General features: G+C 44.6%; 1 protein-coding gene across 5 annotated transcripts in view; it reads left to right on the top strand.

Moving 5' to 3' along the window:
* CCDC171 (coiled-coil domain containing 171) overlaps nucleotides 1-21067 on the top strand; it is a 356091-nt gene that overhangs the window by 312553 nt on the left and 22471 nt on the right. For all 5 annotated transcript variants that reach the window (XM_059724699.1, XM_059724700.1, XM_059724702.1 and 2 more), the window contains one exon: nucleotides 10615-10767. In XM_059724699.1, coding sequence (XP_059580682.1) covers nucleotides 10615-10767 — 153 coding nt within the window. The remainder of the gene's footprint in view (nucleotides 1-10614; nucleotides 10768-21067) is intronic.

The raw sequence follows: 21067 nt of genomic DNA, 5'->3' as shown, positions 1-21067 counted from the left end.
ACTTCTGCTTTGTCCCCTAACAATAGCTGTTGTTCTGTATCTTGTTTTTACACAACACATCATACACTTTGCACCCTATCCTTTTGTTAAAAATCTGCTTACTTAAAAAAGCATTAGCAAAGTTTTAATATATAATCCAGCCTTGTGACCAGAAGCTTTTCTGAGACACAGGAAAAAGGCTTCATTCAGCTGCACACCCACCCAGTACTCCTCAAAATCCATATCGTTACCCTAACAGTATGGAAAAACACTGCTGTGTGCTGGTGGTCTTTGGCAAGATAGCCTCAAAGCTACAGGATTCTGTGTGTCCCTTATTAGCTACAATAGCTTTGTTATTTTATGACCACAGCTGTAACAGGTGTCTTTCCCCCCATGACAACTTTAGTTGAGCCACCTTGCGAGCTGCTTTCAGTGATTCATTTATCATGTGTCCAGCAACAGCTTCAGGGAACACAACAAGCAGGGCCCTGCCCTCCTGACAGGGTGCTGCCTTCATTGCCATATATGCTGTACCTGCTGGTGCTTCCATGCCCAAGGATGGAGTAGCATTCTGGCCTCTGCAGGACCTCATGAGGTAGCACCTACAGTGCTCATGACATTGACATATGGACTTGCATGCTTGGGCAACTGTATGCCAAAAGCTGCCTGAGAGCTGTCACTGGAGTCCCTTGGAGAATCCCACTTCCCCCTCCCTAGGCAGCCCCTTCAGTGGGAACTCTCTTAATGGGGCTGACCCCAGCTGCACCTTCAGCACCCATCTGGGTGGCACCCTCTGGGGCTGGGTGATGCGATGTACCCAAAGGCAGCTCTGAGGAAATATGAGCCTATGGGATCCAGGTGTTATGATGGGGTACAGCAGGGCTGAGGATTCCTTTTGGGGTAGTGACATTGGAACCCCCAGTCTGGGCGTAACAGGGGGGAACTGGGACAGAGAGCTCAGTGGAAGGTGGCACTAGGGCACATGGGGTGCATGACGGCTACCTTGCTATATTTCTAAGGGCAAAGGGCAATTACAAGGCCAGTCTCATTCTGGGTTCTCTGAACTTAGAGTTTGCTGTAGGTAAGCAGGTCCCAGACCAGAACTGGGCCCGGGCACAGGCATAACTAACAAGTTTTGAGCCTTGGGCAAAATTTCTCTACATCCTTAGGTGTGTGTGTATGGACTTGGATGATTGTCAAAAGTCAGTGAGAGGATGTCAGTCTTACCTGTACTGGGGAGGTAAAGACCCAAGTGCTGCTGTTCCTGTATCTTGCACTGGACTGTACAGGGCTGTTCTTCCCCTCCTCTGTCTAAAGCTGGGCACTGGGGGATGTTTTTACCCTTTCTCCCCCTCTAGCTGGGTACTGGGAGCTGTTCTTCCCATCCCCTCCCTCCAGCTGAGCACTGGGGGCTGTTCTTCTGCCCCTCCTGTCCTCCTGGCTGGCACTACAGGGGTCTTCTCTTCTCCCCCCTCCCCCACCAACCATATAACAGCTGCCCATGCCACTTACAGCGCACATCCTGCAGGTTGGCCATCCCTGGTGTAAACTGTGTAGAGATGGTATAGTCAATCATATCGTTGGCAAGGGAAATATTTGTAGCTGCTATATTTGCATATGATGCAGAAGAGTACTTCCTATTAAATGTTCTTGATCTAGTTTAAGGTTCATAGCTAGGGAACAGCATAACTAAAATACGTTTTCTCTTGTTCTATAAGTTGCCGACTTGTACCAGATGTACACAATGCTTTAAGTAGTTTCTCTCTTGCATTTTGGCAGAGGACATACTATAATGCATACACCTGTAACTCATCCAGGACTGCTTATAGGGAACTTTACAGCACAAATAAAGCTATCTTCAAATTTGCTAGTTGTTTGGGCAGGACTCTGCTTGCCTGTTACACTAAGTAACTTGTTCTTGTTTTATTGAAAAGTATATTTTTATATACTCTTGAGTAAATCTTACCCTTTATTTTACTTTTCAAAATCAAATTGATTCTTTTTACCCTAAGTGTAACATTTTAAAGAGTAACTTAGGGCCTGATTATTTACTTATTCATTTGAATGTTTTAATTACTTGGGCACTTATGGCTTGAACTTGAACAAAAATATAGCTTGAACTTGGTTGAACCTTCAAAAGCTCCTAAGCACCTTTAAAAATCAATGGAAATTAGGTACCTTAGCAATGCTGAAAATCCCATGAGGTTCTTGCCTCTGTGCCTAACTATCTTAAGCACTTAAGACTCCTGAGACTGATTTGAAAATGGGACTTAGTGAAAATTTTACTCCCTTCAACACCTGAAATACAGACCATCCACTGCTGAAGACTTCTCCAATGCTGAAGTCTTCAGTACTTTTTTAAAGCTGTATATTGTTGCTCGCTAATGGGAGTCTTCATAATCTTATCCTAATGTTTTCATGAAGCTGATAGCATCCTGACTTGTAATAATGAAGTACAAGTCACTGCTCAAACTGAAAACTCCTTTTAGAATCATAGAAAATTAGGCTTGGAAAGGACCTCAGGAGGTTATCTAGCCCAGCATTTCTCAACCTGTAGGTTGTGACCCAAAAGTGGGTCATGAGAATATATGAAAGGGTCGAGAATAAACTTCAGAAATGGATTCTCCTTCAAAGGAGAAAAAATGCAGGAAACCATGGCTTTTCTCTTGCAGGCTGCCAGAGTTCCAGCCTGCGAGGGGCTGCTTGCGGCCCCTCGTGCCCCACACACCCATCTCATCCCCCACACATTGGGTGGGGGGGCTGGAGCCTGGGGTTGGGGGACAGCAGGTCAGGAGTCAGGGGCACTGGGTTGGGGTTAGCCATTGATGTTTACAAATGAGTGCTGGTACAAAAAAGGTTGGAACCACTGATCTAGTCCAGCCCCCTGCTCAGGCCATTACCATCCCCAACTAAATCATCCCAGCCAAGGCTTTGGCTAGCTGGGTCTTAAAAATCTCCAAGGGTGGAGATTCCACATCCTCTCTGGGTAACCTGTTTCAGTTGGTTACTACCCTCCTAGTGAGAAAGTTCTTAATACCTAACCTTTTGTCATTATAATCTCTGGCTACCAACAGCAGAATTAAAAAAAAATAGTATCTCTTATGAAATAGAGACATAAAAGGGTAAAAGGAAGGAGAGGAGGTCACTATGAAGGCAGTTCATCTATCTGGATTTTTCCTTTGATTTTCTTGGTTAATCCAAAGTAATTCTTTACCATTTCTATATAAAATTGGCAGCCCTATGTAAGTTTTAAACTTTATTAACTTGCATCCTGTGTTCCATCCTTAGAATGGCTTTTTAATGTTTAATATTAATATTCTTTAGCCCTCAGAATTGCTGTGGCTTTGTTGGCAAAGTCTACTGCCCTACGAACATTCCTACAATAGTCATCAGTCTGAAAGAGGTTTTGGCTATTCAAGTGTGCGTGCGTGTGTGTGTGTGTGTGCGCGCGCATGCAAATGCATGTCTGGGTTGCAAAAATTGCTTCCTATAACATTCAGGGATCATTATGACTGGTTTTTCTGAATGAAAATCAATGCCTGATATGTATTTTAACAATCATTCTTATTTGTAATGAAACATGATTTGTTACACAGTTTCAGATGTTCTAGTCCCAGTCTACATGTCACACTATTACCAGGACATTCAAAAACAGAAGGGCTCACTAAAATGTGGTTCCTGTAGACATGTCTGAGTGTCAAATTTAGTGCTATAAAAGTGAATCAGGAGGGCTAGGAAACTATCTTTACTTGTTATTCCTACAGCTTTTAAAATTTTCTGTGCCTCTGTATAGTAAGGGGGAAAATATTTTATTTCTGTAGGACTAAAGGGGAGGGGGGAAGATTTATTGTGTTAGGACCAAAGGATCCCTGCTGATCCCTGTTGGACAGGGCTTGTTCACTGATTCCCAGGGCATTACAGATATTGTTTGCATCTGTAGCCTGAAAATCAGAACTCCTTTAGAAACTTATGCAATCAATGCCTGAAAAGCTTTACAATGAACAAACAGAAATACGCCCAGTAGCAATTCTGAGAGTAGGGGACAAGCAGATTAGCATCTGGTCACCTCCCTTTTGGGGAGAGGTTACAGCTGCAGCTACAGCTGGTGGCTGGCCACATCATCAGAATTGCAGCAGCTGCTGCTGCCCAGGGCGCAGAGCTGCTCTGTAATGCGTCTCCCTTTTTTCGCCCGGTCCCACTCACCACTGCCACCTAATGAAATTTCCGTTCTGTTGAAAGTGTTGTTGGTGTCTTAGTGTGTCTTTTTTTTTTTTTACATTGAGTGAGCAGTAACATGTCCCTACTTGATAAGAGTGTTGTTCTTCTGGAGGTACCATCTTTTGGCAGAGATTTAAAATTGGTGTGTTAGTTTTGGAAGGGTAGAGGATGTTGCTCCCCATATCCTGGATGAATTCAAATTTAGCCTGACCTGTCTGTATTCCGTGGGACTTTTAAACTGAATACTAGTGACTACTCTCCTTAAGTGTGCACGAGCGCTACTGTTCCAGTCAGCTGTTTTCCATTAGTAACTTTTTGCTTTTTAGGCTACATGTTTTTATTTTCTGGATGTTCAGACAGCTGTTCTCATCTTAAGAACAAGTAGAACAATTGGAGAGATGTACCTTATTTCTGATGTTAAAAAAATATTTGCAACCTTGTTTTAAACAACTCTGTAAAGAAAGTGGCTGGGGTTAGAAAGTTCAAATTTGGCAGGGAGAAGGATTTGGGGAAATGAGACGCACAGAACACTATCAAAGAAAGCAGTGCTACAACCTTGTATACTTGGGTAGAGTCCTGTTGATTCCTGTGGGCATCTAAAGGGACAGAGGGCTCACCAGCATTATGGGATACAATAAGATCAGTGCCTGAGCTGTTAGGGTGAGCCAGTCTGCATATCCAAACTTACCTTTGTGCTTAATTTTATGATGTAGGTATGCATACTTACAAGTCACATACTAATAATAAAACAAGATAATTTCAGAATGTGGGTATTTTTCAAGAATAATCAGAAAATGCCAGAATGCAAGTTACAGCCATAGTCTTACCTTTGTCCCTTACAAGTTTTCAGCTGTAAATTGTGCATTTGCACACAATTTTTCAAATAAGATAATGTGCAAGATTTTTTTTCCCTATGCCTTTGGATACAAGAATGACAGTACGTTTGATATAATGGGATTCCTTCATTGTAAGATAATAAAAATGATAGTTTAAAAATGTATGAGTATGCTGTTGCAGGCTCCAATCCAGGAAGTTATTTAAGCATGTGGCCAGCCTTAAGCACATGATAGTTGAACTGAGGTTAAATTAGGGTGACCCTATGTCCTGTTTTTGCTGAAGCAGTCCCCTTTTAAACACCTGCCCCAGATGTTCCATCAGTGCATTCAAATATATGCTTTTGTCCCATTTTTGATAAATGCCCAGTAGAGGACTGTCCCTCTCCCTTCTCCCTCTCCCCCATACGTACATAACTCCTCTTTCCCTTTCTGGCATGCCTCACTCTCCTCTCCCTTCCCCCCCACCCCCTGTCCCCCAGCTCAACTGAGACTAGAGCGTGGAAACAGTTGAGCCTGACAGAGAGTGCTCTGTTTTACAAATGGAAATATGGTCACCCAGGTTAAGTATCTTACTGTTTTGTATAAAATATGCTATTTTTTTGTCTGAATCTGGTTTTTGAATGTAGTTTGCATGTCTGTCACACTTACCAAAGATGTGGATACATTTAGTAGGCAATAGAGAGTGTATTCATGCATGTGTGTGTGACAGGATAGGCACTGATCTGGCAATGGTCTCCACACAAGCCGATCCTTATGCTTTTATAGATCCTTTGCAGGTCAGGGCCACAATTTGTTAAGTACTTAGGAAATCTTGATGAGAACTGTTAAAAGTAACTTATATGCAAGATGTGATGTTATTAATTTCCCTTAATTATTTGGCCATTTTCCATAGTTTCTAGGGTCGGAAGAGACCTTGAACAGATCTCCTGGGACCAAGGGACCAAGTCCAAGCCCCTGGCCTCAGCAGGAATGAGTGCTAGGATCATAATACCCCAGGCCAAATATCTATCCAACCTCCTCTTGAGGTAGGGGAGAGCACCAACCTCCCTTGGGAGCCAATTCCAGAACCTGGCAGCCCTGAACGTAAAGTAATGCCTCCTGCTATCAAGCCTGAACCTGCTCTGGGTCAATTTGTGGCTGTTATTCCTTGTTATCCCAGGTTGTGCCTGGGGGAACAGAGCTTCACCTATTTTCCACTGGTCCCCGCTGGTGAGTTTATAGATGGCCACCAGGTCACCTCTCAGTCTTCTCTTGTGGAAGCTGAATAGATTCAGGCCCTTTAGTCTATCTTTGTAGGGCCTGGCCTGCTGCCTCCTGACCATGCAAGTGGCTCTCCTCTGGACCCTTTCAAGGTTAGTCACATCTTGAAGTGTGGCACCCAGAATTGGATGCAGTACTCCAACTGTGGCCTGACCAGTGCCACAGAGAGAGGACGGATCACCTCCCTGAACTTGCTTGTGATGCATCTGTAGATGCACGACAAGGTGCATTTAGCCTTACTGACCGCTTCCTCACATTGATAGCTTAGTCCATCCTGGAGTCAACAATGACTCTAAGATCCCTTTCAGCCACTGTATTGTTGAGAAGGGTGTTCCCCAGCTTATAAGTATGTTGCAGGTTCCTTCTCCCTAGATGCAGCACCTTGCACTTGTCTGCATTGAATTCCATTCTATTCTCATCTGCTCACCTCTGTAACCTGTCTAGATCTAGTTGGATTCTGTCCCTCCCCTCCAGTGTGCCCACTTCTCCCCACATCCTTGTGCCATCAACAAATTTGGACAGCATGCTTTCTACGCCCACCTCCAAGTCGCAGATAAAGATGTTGAATAGCACAGGCCTGAGGACCAAGCCCTGGGGAACTCCAATGCCCACAGCCCTCCAGGTCAAAAACTACCACTCTCTCTGGGTGCAACCATCAAGCCAATTTGCCACCCACCTAACTGTGTAGGCATCAATGCCACAGTCACCTAGTTTTTTTTTTTATTAGAATGGGGTGAGAAACAGTGTCAAAGGCCTTCTTGAAGTCCAGGTAGATGACATCCACCTCAATGCCTGCATCCAAGGACCTTGTGACCTGGTTGCAAAAGGAGATGAGGTTATTCAGGCAGGATCTGCCTGCAGTGAACCCATGTTGGTTGCCCCTGAGCATAACCTCCCATACTGGACCCCTGCAGATGTGTTCCTTGATAATTTTCTCAAAGGTCTTCCCAAGGACCGAGGTGAGACTAACTGGCCTATAGTTACCCGGGTCCTCCTTTCTCCCCTTGTAAATGGGGACCACATTGGCCCTTTTCCAGTCCTCTGGGACCTGGCCAGAGCACCACGAGTGCTCATACAGCTGTGCCAAGGGCCCTGCTATGAGCTCTGCCAATTCCCTCAGTACCTTCAGATGAAGAGCATCCAGACCTGCTGATTTATACACATCCAGCCCCTCCAAGAATTTCCTAACTAGATCATTCCTGACCCTAGGCTTGGTGTTGTGTCCCCTGAGCCTGTCCATAATCCTAGTGGGGGAGTTGTCTTGGTCCCTGCTCAGAAATATGGAGGCAAAGAACTCATTGAAGAGATCAGCTTTTTCCTTTGCTGCAATCACCAGATTGCCAAGCCAGTCCTGTAGGGGCCCCATATTACCTGGTGCTTTCTTACTCCCTATGTATTTGAAAAAGGACTTTTTGTTATCTTTAATTCTGGTCACCAGCCCTAGTTCCATCTCTGCCTTGGCCTTCCTAACCGGCTCCCTGCAATCACAAGCAATGGAGATGTAATCCTCCTTGGTGATAGCTCCTTGCTTCCACTGATTGTATGCCACCTTTTTTACCCTCAGGCCCTCCTGGATGCCTTTACTGAGCCAAGGGGGCTTTTTAGCACTCTTGTCCCCTTTGGTTCGCATTGGAACTGACTCACTCTGAGCTCGGTGGATCATTTCCTTAAGGAACAACCACCCATCCTGGACTCCCGTCTCATTGAAGCTCTGAGTCCCCAATGTCTCTCTTACTAATCTCCTTAGCTCATTGAAGTCAGCCCTCCTAAAGTCAAGGACTTTTGCCTTACTGCTTACTTTCACCACCCTGCGCTGGATAGTAAATTCCAGCAGACGATGGTCACTAATGCCTAGGTACTTGAGCACCTGCAGATCCCTCACCAAGTCATCGCCTGTGGCAAGAACCAAGTCCAGCAAGGCATTTCCTCTGGTGGGATTATGTACCTCCTGGGTTAGGTGGAAGTCTTGTATGCAGGCTAAAAACCTACATGAGCTTTCATACCTGGCTAACTGATCCTCCCAGCAGGTATCTGGGTAGTTTAGGTCACCCATGATAACTACGTCCCTTGTCCTTACAGCCTCTGTGAGCTGACCTGAAAATTCCAGGTCCAGCTCATCCCCCTGGTGAGGCAGTCTGTAGTAGACACCCACTATCAAGTCCCTTTCCCCATGACCCCTTTGCATTCTAACCCAGAGTGCCTCAGTTTGCCCCTCTTCTGAACCTGTCCTAATCATTGAGGACATGTACTGCTCTTTAACATAGAGCGCTACACCCCCCACCCTTTTCTCCCTCCTCTGTCTCATCTATGCAACTTATAGCCCTCAATGTCTACTGTCCAGTCGTGGGTAGAATCCCACCAGGTTTCAGTAAGCCCAGCCCGGTCTGGGTTTTTGCGAGCTAGCAGGAGGGCAAGTTCCTCCTGCTTATTCCCCATACTTCTAGCATTTGTGTAGAGGCAATTGAGATCTCCTATGGGTGTTCATGCTGCCCTCTTGTTCCCAAGCTTGCCCGGGCCCTTGTCACTTACCTGGTTTGTTCCTTTTCACATCACCTGGCTTGATGTCGAAGTGCCCTCCTGTACCTCTCTATCCCCATCTCCTGATGAACCTAGTTTAAAGCTCACCATATGAGATCAGCCAACCTGGAAGAGAAAACACGCTTACCTTTCAGGGAGAGATGTAGCCTGTCCCACCCTAGCATGTCTCCTGTGCAGAAGTCCAGATCATGGTCGAAGAATCCGAAGCCTGTCCAGTAATATCAGCTCCGAAGCTGCTGGTTGACCTCTCTGATGCAGGCCTCATGGCGCTGTCCGCATCTGCTCACTGGAAGAACAGATGAGAAAACCACCTGTGCTCCCGTCTCCTTAAGCTTGGCTCCCAGAGCCTTGTAGTCTCTCATGACGCGGTCCGGACTACTCCTGGCTGTGTCATTAGTGCCCACATGGATAAGGACCAAGGGGTAGTGATCAGAGGGCCGGATGAGGTCCAGGATCATCACCATGATGTCCCGAATCTGAGCTCCGGGCAGGCAGCAAACCTCATGTGCCATGGGATCTGGGTGACAAATGGGTCCCTCTGTTCCTCTCAGGAGGGAGTCGCCCATGACAAGGACCCAGCATCTCTTCCTCTGAGTGTTCGGGCATCGCTTAGTCTGTGCCATGTGTGGAGAGTCATCGGCTCCTCTGGAGTCATCCTCACCTGCCTCCTCCTCCAATGCTGCCAGGGCCTTGTACCTGTTCTCCAGTTGTACTGGGGGGACCAACGCCCTGGCCCTGGTTGTAACTGTCTGCCATATCACTGCATCGAGTTCCTTCCGGGGTGCCTCTCGACTAGGTACTTGACCCTGCAGAGAATGGAAATACCCATGAATTTCGTCCTCAGCAGCCCTGACTCTGGTGTAAATTGGGGACAGTCCTGCTATTTTTCTTTTAATTTAATAAAATAGGAAATTTGTAAAACAAAGAAACAAAAATTATAAAAGTCCTTGCAAGTGTCCATTAGCTGTATGGGATTTATTTTACTCTGCACCTCACAATTCTATTCAGAAGGCCAATTTCTTATTAGCCTTAATGCTGTTCTTACATTAGAAAACTCACTGCAGGTCATTTCAGAAGGGAAAACTATAACCTATAAAATGTGATTAACCTGTTGTAAAGAAGTCCAATAATCTCAACAGTGTTATACTATTTAGGGTAGATATAAAGTTACCAGTACTGCCAAATCATTTGTACTCTCTTGTGCTGTTAACTTTATTATCGGTTTGATCAATATTACACAACTGGGACATTCTTCCACTATATACATGAACACAATTATATTTTCCCAGCTATATTGTAATCAAGTTATTTACTTTCAGAGGTCTGTAGCTTTACTTGGTTTCTTTTGTTGCTTGCCAAATTAAATTTTTTTTTTTAAACGTGAGGTGGGAGAGTTAATAACTTAGCACGTTTTGAAAATGAGCATGTTTACCTGAAGCTCTTAAGACAGAAACTGAACTAGCACTGAAACTTGTACTTCAGTACAGTGTATTGGTTTAATGAAGTAGCCTATGTTTGAAAATAACATATGGAAACCCTTTCTAATTTAAATGCAGGTCTTGTGCTTTCTCTAATGCTATTAACCATTTACAATAACCATTGGAATACATAAACCTTTGCTATGCCTTTTAATTATTAAGTTCTATTGTTGAATTATTATGTAATGTTTTGTGTGAATATTAGAAGCTAGCTATTGTGATTCATTCTGTAATTACTTTGGATGCATGCTGTTTATCATTTATGTGCATGTGGTGTTGATGATTTATTTTACTTATCTTTAAAGGCTATGGTTAAGAGTTTTATGAATGTCTACCAACTTGCAAGCTCCAGAGTTGCTACACTAGAGAGAGAAATAGCATCTCATCGACATCACATTACAGTTCTGAAATCAGAGCTCCAAACAGCTTGTCTTCGTGAAAATGAAAGCTTACAATCAGTAAGTTTGCTTTCATATTTTAATTTGTTTGTATAATTTGGATATTTAAGTTACTAGGATATATGTACACTTACGTTGCTGAGTGCCAATATGAATGTATGGTCATATTTCATTGTAAATTCACATCATAGTTTAATACAGCAATAAAAAAGCACTATTATGATGCTTGATGTGCACTGATAGAGTAGGTGGAAAGCAAAGGAGTAATTTTTATCATCATATCTTATATAGAGATTTGTGTGGTGTTGCCCAAGCAAAAAATGTAGTGTCATGATTTCTTTGTCTTTGGCAGTGCAGCTGACAGTTGGATTTTGGACCTGAAGCATGCAACTGTCTAAAGATAGCGTCCCATTAAGCCAGAATGTTATTTATTATGCGTATAACCAAAATGGTAATTAGAATATGTGATTATTCTCTGTAGGCAACTACTCTAATTTATAATACATATCTAGCTGGAGAAATTTATTGTGATTTAGTTAAAAAGGTTAACATCCAGTTTCAAGAATCATTTTATGTCTAAAATAGTTGTTCACAAAGATATTTGGACTCATTTAAAGCTAATAAGGTGATTCACCAGATCTGAGAACTGTCTCTAGGGGAATTATTGAATGCAGATGCATTTGTGTCACACAGGCATTAGGCAGACAAATAAACTGTCATAAATACATAGTTAAGTATGTCTGGAATGAGATTTGTTGGGTGTATAAATTGTATAGGATTAATAATTTTTTAAAATTTCTCTTTCTTCACCCCTTGTTGGAATAAGGGATAAAGGTCATTGTTATCTTCCCCCCCCCCCCCCCCCAACCTTCCCCTCCTCCTAGGTTTCACTTCATTCTGGATGAAGTGAAGGACAGTTAGGAATCCATTGTTTTAAACCAACTTTGCCATATTAAAAGGGGAGTTACTAAAGCAAACAAAGTAAATATATCAACAGGCAGAGATTCAGGAGTCATGGTTTGCATCATTGGTCGATTCCATAAGAACATGTATTAATCTCTTGTCTCACTCCTATATTAGATCAGCACAGAGGTAAATTTAAGTAATATGAAAAATTCTTTTGTGCTTTGGATGAAAGGTGCTGAGTGAAAGCATTATTGTTTTATTTGTGAGATTACCCAAAGAGACTATGGCAACCGTTTCTCTCTTCCTCCAACCAGTTTTTCTTATCTTTTGAGTTCCACTAGGTTTACTTGTGTACTGCTGAGTCTGCCTCAGCCTTATTGGGTTGCACCTTTTTCTGGGCTTTATTGTTGTTTAAATCAAGGTGACCACTTGTGTACTAAGGAGTGGGCAGCCTGCCAAATTTGCTGCAGTGAGATCTGGATAGAGAAAGCTTTTAGTAAAGATTATCCTAGTACAGCCTTTGAAGTGCTATGCCATGGCTTGATATGCCACAATATAAAAAGTGATGATGCCTGTGATTAAACTTAACCCCTTTCATAAATAATCTATATTTGTATATACGATCAATATAAAATGATGTTATAGTCTATGATTTGTATTTCCAGAATATCAGTGGTCCCCAATCATGTTAAGGGATCCTGTTGCGTGAGGTGCTGTACAAACACATACACACACAGAAGTGATCCCCTCCTCAAGGAACGTATGTTTAGTTATGACTCGAGCATAAATCTTTAATCAAAATTATATTTCAGAATTTAAATGCAATATGGACAGGTGAAACAATGCTATATTTTCAGAAACATCTCATTTTAGTCCACATGTGGTATGCTATAATATTTGAATCTTCTATAAATGTTACCTATTAATATATGCCATTGTTGAAAGAAGCCTGAGTTTTGAAAAATATATAAGTACCATAACTTAAATTTGCAGACTGCCCTTTGTTTTGAATTTTCAATCATATCATTGCATTAGTCCCAGTTGCTTACTTTGGAGTTTTGTTTTTAATTGAATTTCCTTTCTTTGATTTGAAAAAGTAATGATTTACTTGTTGAAATCAGTACAAGTGTGCTCTTTACTCAGGCTCTAAACCACATTTTTTATTTTTGCTTATTATGTTATGGATCGCTTTTCACTATTGTCATATATTACTGTTGCCATATGTTCCATTCCCTCGTAGTTTTCCATTGTAACCTAGCTTTATCTCCTTTCCACAAAGTACACCTCATGTTTGAACAGTTGTATTCACAGATCTATCTGTTTTGAAAGCTGCTACCCAAATCAGCTCTTCCTCTATGTCTGCGCAGAATTTTGCTGATTATTGAAACAGCTAAGCTGCCATAATATGCCAGAGCCCGAGTTCTCACTTTTGCCTTTCCCTGTTATCCTTCGTCCAGTCTCTTGAACTAGTATCTCCATTCTCTAGTCCACTTCCAACCCTGTTACTTCTCTCTTTGTAAGTGGAGTATGCACTTACCTTAGTTCTTTATTTCATTATCGTGATATTCATTCATATTAATGCAAGGTGGGATATGATCATGGTGGCCAAGAGGCATCTGAATGCTTTAGTGGGGAGGGGTTATGAGAGAGAAGCCCAATAATTAGTTGGGGTTGCAGGGAAGTTGATGGCAGATCTCACTGTTAGTCCCCCTATCCATCTATCCATCCTTTCTTCTTTTTCTGTATGTTCATAACCTCATTCAGGATGACCTCCCCTCAATAGCAGTTCTCCTTTTGTGCAGTCCTGCTTATCTATCTTTCTTTCTCTAAAAGATAGATGTCTTCACTTTTAGCTTCTCTTCCTTGGAGTCTCAGAACAGCAGAGACTCCCTATGACTGAAGAAGGGTGACTGAGCCAGAAAGCTTGCTAAGAACTTTTTTCCAACTATTCAGTTGGTCTAATAAAAAAAACCACATCTTCTCAAAAAACCTTGCCCGCCTATATCGTTCTCTAATTCATTTCCACTCTTACAACCAGCTCAAACTCAGTGGGTGCATCTACCCCTGTGCTTTACTGTGGAATTGACTAATTAGTTCTGCAGTAAAGCATCACTGTCTACACATGTGCCCTTATTAGGGCACAGTAAATTAATCAACTTTGCTGTAGAATAGTACTGTCTGGGACAAGTACTATCCTACGGCAGAGTTGCTTAGTGTGCCAAAATGCATGTGTAGACAGTGAAAAGAGTTGGCTGGGGCACGAGGTTGCTGCAACGTGCAAACGTGCCTTGGCTCAATGTGTTGTGGTCCTGGGTGCATGTGTAAAGGCAGTGCTTTAGAGCAATAAATTCCAGCGGAAACTGTGCTAGATTTTATGGGTACAATTTATGTTACAACCCAGAGGCTTGTGTTTTGTTGTTTGTTACAACGGTGGTTTGGGTGAGGCTATTAGGGGTTGGAGGAGGCCTCATAGGGAACCCACAGTAGCGTGGGGACCCCAGTGCCAGTACGGGCACAGCGTACGGGGTACATAGACCCCAGCCCAGAGAGGGGCATTTGAGAAGCCCCAAGTTGGGCACCGTGAGCCACTGGCGGGAATATTCGAACGCTTGTGACGCACGGGCCAAGTCCCGGGGGACTGGAAAAGGGCCAATGTGGTCCCCATCTTCAAGAAGGGGAGGAAGGAGGACCCAGGCAACTATAGGCCAGTCAGTCTCACCTCCATCCTTGGCAAAGTCTTTGAAAAAATTATCAAGGCTCACATTTGTGAGAGCCCGGCAGGACAAATTATGCTGAGGGGAAACCAGCACGGGTTCGTGGCAGGCAGATCGTGCCTGACCAATCTAGTCTCTTTTTATGACCAGGTTACGAAACGCCTGGACACAGGAGGAGGGGTGGATGTCATATACTTAGACTTCAGGAAGGCCTTCGATACGGTATCTCACCCCATACTGGTGAACAAGTTAAGAGGCTGTGACTTGGATGACTACACAGTCCGGTGGGTGGCGAATTGGCTGGAGGGTCGCATCCAGAGAGTCGTGGTAGATGGGTCGGTTTCGACCTGGAAGGGTGTGGGCAGTGGGGTCCCGCAGGGCTCGGTCCTTGGACCGATACTCTTTAATGTCTTCATCAGTGACTTGGACGAGGGAGTGAAATGTACTCTGTCCAAGTTTGCAGATGACACAAAGCTATGGGGAGATGTGGACAAGCCGGAGGGCAGGGAACAGCTGCAGGCAGACCTGGACAGGTTGGACAAGTGGGCAGAAACCAACAGAATGCAGTTCAACAAGGAGAAATGCAAAGTGCTGCACCTAGGGAGGAAAAATGTCCATACACCTACAGCCTAGGAAATGACCTGCTGGGTGGCACAGAGGTGGAAAGGGATCTTGGAGTCCTAGCGGGCTCCAAGATGAACATGAGTCGGCAGTGTGAGGAAGCCATCAAAAAAGCCAATGGCACTTTATCGTGCATCAGCAGATGCATGATGAATAGGTTCAAGGAGGTGATACTTCCCCTCTATCGGGCGCTGGTCAGACCGCAGTTGGAGTACTGCATGCAATTCTGTGCGCCACACTTCAAGAAGGATGCGGATAACCTGGAGAGGGTCCAGAGAAGGGCCACTCGTATGGTTAAGGGCCTGCAGACCAAGCCCTACGAGGAGAGACTAGAGAAACTGGACCTTTTCAGCCTCCGCAAGAGAAGGTTGAGAGGCGACCTTGTGGCTGCCTATAAGTTCATCACGGGGGTACAGAAGGGAATTGGTGAGTATTCACCAAGGCGCCCCCGGGGGTTACAAGAAACAATGGCCACAAGCTAGCAGAGAGCAGATTTAGATTGGACATTAGGAAGAACTTCTTCACAGTTCAAGTGGCCAAGGTCTGGAATGGGCTCCCAAGGGAGGTGGTGCTCTCCCCTACCCTGGGGGTCTTCAAGAGGAGGTTAGATGAGTATCTAGCTGGGGTCATCTAGACCCAGCACTCTTTCCTGCTTATGCAGGGGGTCGGACTCGATGATCTATTGAGGTCCCTTCCAACCCTAACATCTATGAATCTATAAATCTATCTATGAATCTATGAAGCCGCCTGGCTAAAACATCAGTCTGGCCTACCGGGGAACACTCCTTCCTTCAGCAGTGCCAAAACACTGCTCCTATAGTCAGGCCTCACCCTTCTTCCCTGAGAGAGTTCCTTCCCCTTGGGCCGCTGGCAGGGAACTGCCTCTGGCCTCCTGTCTGTGCTTTATATAGGAGCCAGGCCCTGCCCCTTTCAGTCAGCTGACCTCCTGGTTGCCCTGGCAACCCACAGCTGGGCTCCTTAGTCACTGCTAGGGCTCCCTCCCTAGCAGTTTCCCCTCTTCAGGAGCAGGGCACCTCAGTGCTCTGTGACAACCCCATGTGGTTCTGATCAGACTCAGGGACAGCAACAAGGAACGTCATGGGCATGGCAAGACTTCATGGGCTGTATGTTTAACGCCCTTGCTGTAAAGCAGTGAGCATCTGAAATAATTTTATATTGGTGGTGTTGAACCCTGGAAGCCTTGGCTCTGCTGTGTCAAGGCCAAGGAACTGAACATTTCTCCTAGCTGTGCTCTAGCTCATTCTCTTCTGCTGCAGCAGAGACAATGAAAGATGAGCACCCCATGCTGGCACCCAGAGGACATCTGCCTATTTGGGATTGGAAGTTTTCAGCTGGCCAGGGTTGTAGTGAATTTGCATCTCCTTCATCCTCTTAGACCATGTCCAGACAAGTGTGGCCATGTGGTATGTGGTGTCACAGACATGTCTGCGGCACCACACACTGCATGTTCAGATGTTCTCTGTGCTGTGTTGTGTGCACAGAGCGTACTGTGTGAATTAAAAACAAGCAGGAATCTTATTGGGATAAGGCACAATATCCCAATTCAAGGCATGTGCGCGTGCGCACACACACACACACACACACACACACACACACACACACACACACACACACACACACACACACATACAGTTAGTCCTGCAAAGGTTAAGGTCAGTCTGATGGCGGGCCAGAATGACCATGAGAGATGGAGTCAGGTCTTGTTGGACGTGCCCAAATCTCCTTCTTGCAGGTGGAAAAGACCCAAAGCCTTGTCTTTGTGTTCATTCTTTATAGTGATAGCTGTCCATACAAGCCTATGGATTCTGCTGAGTCAGACATGAGGGCCATCATCCTTGTCCTGTTAGCGGGCTGGGGTTGGTAGGATGCAATTTTCTGGCTTTATGATCTGCAATCTTCAGGGCAGCTGTTTCTTGCAGTCTTCAGCCATCAGGGTGAAGCATGATCTAGTATTTGGTAATCCTTAACTGCTGACTCAATGTCACTGCAGCCTTTAACCGTTAAACCACAGAAGGGAGGACCACCTGCTGCAAAAGGACGGTCTTCTTTCACGTTGTCACATACATATGTAGCAGGCTTGCCTTTTGGAGCTTGGGTTCAGTCCCAGGCTTAAAATCTTGCTGTTTTGATTGGTGGAGCTTATCCACCAACCAGGCAGTAAGAGGAGTTAAGTCACACCCCTTTCCTGAGGGGAGGGGGAGAGGAGTTCCCCCCCACTCCTGGACCTGATTGAAGACTGCAACACTGAGGTCTGGAAGGCTTCAGGGGCAGAGCCCTGGAGCACATAAAAGGAGCTGCGTGCCCAGAATGAGGAATCCAGGACAGAGAAGAGAGAAGAGTGGGGCTTAGAAGACCTGAGGAGAGCTGCTCAGCAGGGCAAAGCAGTAGCCCAGAAGCGCCCCTGAAGACTTCCATCAGTGGGAAACAGTGGATGGCTCCAGCAGCTAGGCTCTCGGTGTGCAGCATGGCACATGGCACTCAGACCCTGGGAACTGCGTGAGGCAGCTTGGGTCTGCAACCTCTGGAATGCGGCCAGAGACATGGTGCACAGGACGGTGCATAGAGTAAGATCTTCGGAGCACTTGGGCGGCTCAGGTCCTCAACCCCCAGAATGAGGCTGGGACCTCAGTGCAGGAGGCGCTGTATGGAGTGTCCAGGAGCGGACTGAGTCTGGTGCTGTATGAGGCAGCCCAGGCCTCCAACCCATAGCAAAAGGTTGAGTCCAGAGAGCCAGATGGTGATCGGGCTACTGAGCCAGCAGACAGGGCCAAGCCAGAGGCCCCAGAAGCCCTGCATAGCGGAGCCCTGTTCCAGGGGACAGCAACCCCCCTGAAGCCCACTGCAGGCGAGAGAGCAGCCTGGCACAGAGGACGAGGGCCACCCTCCAGGCCTGGGAGCCGTGAGTTGCGGGGAAAAGAGGATTCCCACAGGGGAGGGGGAATCTCCCCCCCCCCCCCCCAGTTAGTTAAGGGCTCCTGAAAGGGGAGGTCCTACTGGGAGGGCCCCCCTAAAGTTACCAGCTTCTTTGTAGGGCTTGGGAAAAGCCCAAGGGCATTGGGGTTTCCCCTCGGGATTGAGTTTATTTTTGGGGTTCTTGCGCTATAAGTGGTGTGATGTCGTGCCTTATATTTTGTGAACTCTCATTTTGTAAATTAGTAGATTAGTAGAGTCCTAGGGCTCTGCTGGGACCCCCTGTTGCTGTTATTTCACCTGTTGTTTATTTGTATTTATTTGTTGTTCACCCATACTTATCTATAGTTTATCTGTTGGCTATGTATGTTTATTTTGGGGTTTATCTGTTTCAGATCAGATACTTATCTGTGACTTACCTGTACCTGGAGCACTGGTATAAGGTTTTATGGCATTTACCCAGAGGGTATTGTTTATGTTATTTGTTTATATTATATATATATATATATATATATATGTAGAGTACATATGTTTATATCCATGTCTCTTTTCCTTGTGATAAGTTAATGTAAATAAATGTGTATATAGTTATGTCTCCTGACTGTCCTGGCCTGGTTCTATAGGGATGAAGGGAAACTGAGCGGTCTGCAGTTCCCCCCAGAACACACCTGCCAGCTAACAGTCCCCTTCAATTGGAGAAGGGGAGTATATACCTGAGTTACCTGGGCTACACGTACATAGAAAAATAACAATATAAGCAATCAAAGCAATTATACTTACTGCAATACTACAGCTGCAGAGTAGCAGTGCTGGTCTTTCTTTTGACCCTGGATATCCAGGGGTCAAAAAAAACCCTTGCAAAAAAGAAAGTGGAGTGACACATGCCGGGGCAACATGCGCCGCTCAGAACCGAAGCTGGGCCAGCTAGAGCCATGTTCCGACTGCCAGCCAAGCTCCAAGTGGCAGGATTGTTGCTGCTGCAGCCCTGGGAGCTCCCCAGGTACCCAGGTAATGCAGCTAGAACCAGCCTAGTTCTGGCCCCAACCCCTGCCCCCCCCAAACCCCTACCTGGGATAACTGGTCACATGCCAGAGGGCACATGGCACAGGCATGCACCTTGTGCCGCTGCTTGTTGTCCCCAGGGAACCAAACATCCAAACTCGTGTGGACATGGCATTAGAGTCCAGAGGTTAATGGAAAGGAAAAGTGAAGAAAAAAAAGTCAGAGATGTATAAAAATGAGGGAGAAATAGGGGTCTTATGTGCACAGTAGTCATTACGAAGCACCATAAAATGTTGCAGGCCAGAGACTACAGGAATTTGACTCTTCAGTTTGCTCCCCCTCATATCAAAAATCTTCTGGCTAACTTTTAAACTGTGATCATTGAAATATTCTTGTATTTAAAAAAAAAAAAGCTAAATTTCAGCAGAGTACACATGCAACCTTTTTCCCTAATAAGGTTTTCAGCCACCATAAATGAGACCTATCAAATTTATGGAAATCAGCCTATCAAGAACATTTTAAGAATGTTACATGCTGCAGATTTATTATATAACTGCTATACTAGCAATTTCTTTGCAGTCCAGCCTTCCTGTTCAAGGCTCTGTGCATATGCTGGTGTGTGGGTGGGTTTCTGCTGTTTCTATACCTGCCTCATCTGCATCACTCACGTAGAAGGGGTATGAAACCTGTAGTTCCCTCTGTATCATAGAATTTGACTCACACTGGAATTATAATAGATTTTATTGCTCCTGTTCTCCATTATTTGGTCTTTTTTATTTTGTATATGTGTAATAAAGGTAGTCTCTCACTTTTAGGAAGTGTTGTAAGTGGCTTTGTGGCTAGTTAAATCATGGCTGCTGCATCATTTACCTCAGAACATACTGGGTATGTCTACACATGCTATTATGGCTCATGAATAAACTGCGGAGTTTATTGTTCCTGGGCATGCTGTTTGAACGTGCACCTGGGAGCAATTAACTCTGGAGCAATAAGCTCTGCAGTTTATTTATGTACAGCAGACCCAGTTGGCAGCAGGCCCTGGGGGTCAAGCTACCAGCCTGGGGCTGCTCCCCCCAGCTCATTGTGCTGCAGAGGAGCTGGCTGGGGCATGAGGGAGCTGCAGCACAGGGCTAACTGGAAGGCAGCTGCTGCATTGAAGCAGGCTGGTGCCTGGGCCAGTTGGGCAGTGTCTATACTGTGCTGTGGAGTTTTTTTTACTCCGCAGCAGGATAGTACTTTTAAGAGCCCAGAAAGGTTCTCACCATTCAGAAACCTTGTATGCATGCAGAACGCAATAGACATCATATTCACGTCACTTGCAGAAGAAACTGTATGTCAGAAGTGAGAACACCATAAAGTTAAGTTTTACTGGAAAACTTGTGTTTGTAAGTGAGATTTAAACAATTGGTTAATGACTTAGTGTTTACCAAGCACCCAAGGCATACAGGCATCCTAGAGTAAATGCACACTTTGTCATGTGGTATTGCTTACATAAGTAATCGTTATAAACAAGCAGTATATATCATGTAATTTAAACTATTTGGTTGTTATATAGTACTAATAACAAGTATAATAATAGGAAAACTGTATTATAAATCACACAACATGACTTGGGGCAAGGCGTTCAAAAAAGTTAGAGTAATCCAGCAATGTGTTTGCCTTTTTGTAAAGAATACTTCCTTTTCTATGTAAGGTTTTTTTGATATTCAATATTCTAGGTATGTGAACTTTTAACTTGTCAAACTATTGTAACATATTTGAAAATTATAGTAATTTGATTAAAATGCTGCCTATAAGGCAGAAGTTTCAGTTAATAGAATCCATATGTAATTAAAATGCAGAACTAAATGTAATCAGACCCCAGTGACTAGTGCCTTCGTATTGATAGTTTTACAATGGCCTCTGGGGTTGAAAGTTTATGTTAATGTTACAAATGTAGCTATACTGCAGAAAATGAGCAAGATGACAGTTTAGCCATTTTAAATACAGCAACAGAGTTAAATGATAGGCATACAAGATCATGTCTCTGGATTCTCGCAGTTTTAGGAATATGTCCATTGGCAGGTGGTAGAAGCAGAAGCCTTATGTGCACTCATTGAAGAACTACTCAGCAGCAGCACTGTTATATAAACACACTAAAATGAAGGATCCTGCTGTGAGCAAGTGATGGCCTATTTTTTTAACAG

The sequence above is a fragment of the Alligator mississippiensis genome, chromosome 3 (assembly GCF_030867095.1).
Source record: "Alligator mississippiensis isolate rAllMis1 chromosome 3, rAllMis1, whole genome shotgun sequence".
NCBI classification, from domain to species: domain Eukaryota; kingdom Metazoa; phylum Chordata; order Crocodylia; family Alligatoridae; genus Alligator; species Alligator mississippiensis.
Note: the sequence above shows the minus strand (reverse complement) of the source record. Positions and strands in the feature narration are given on the sequence as shown.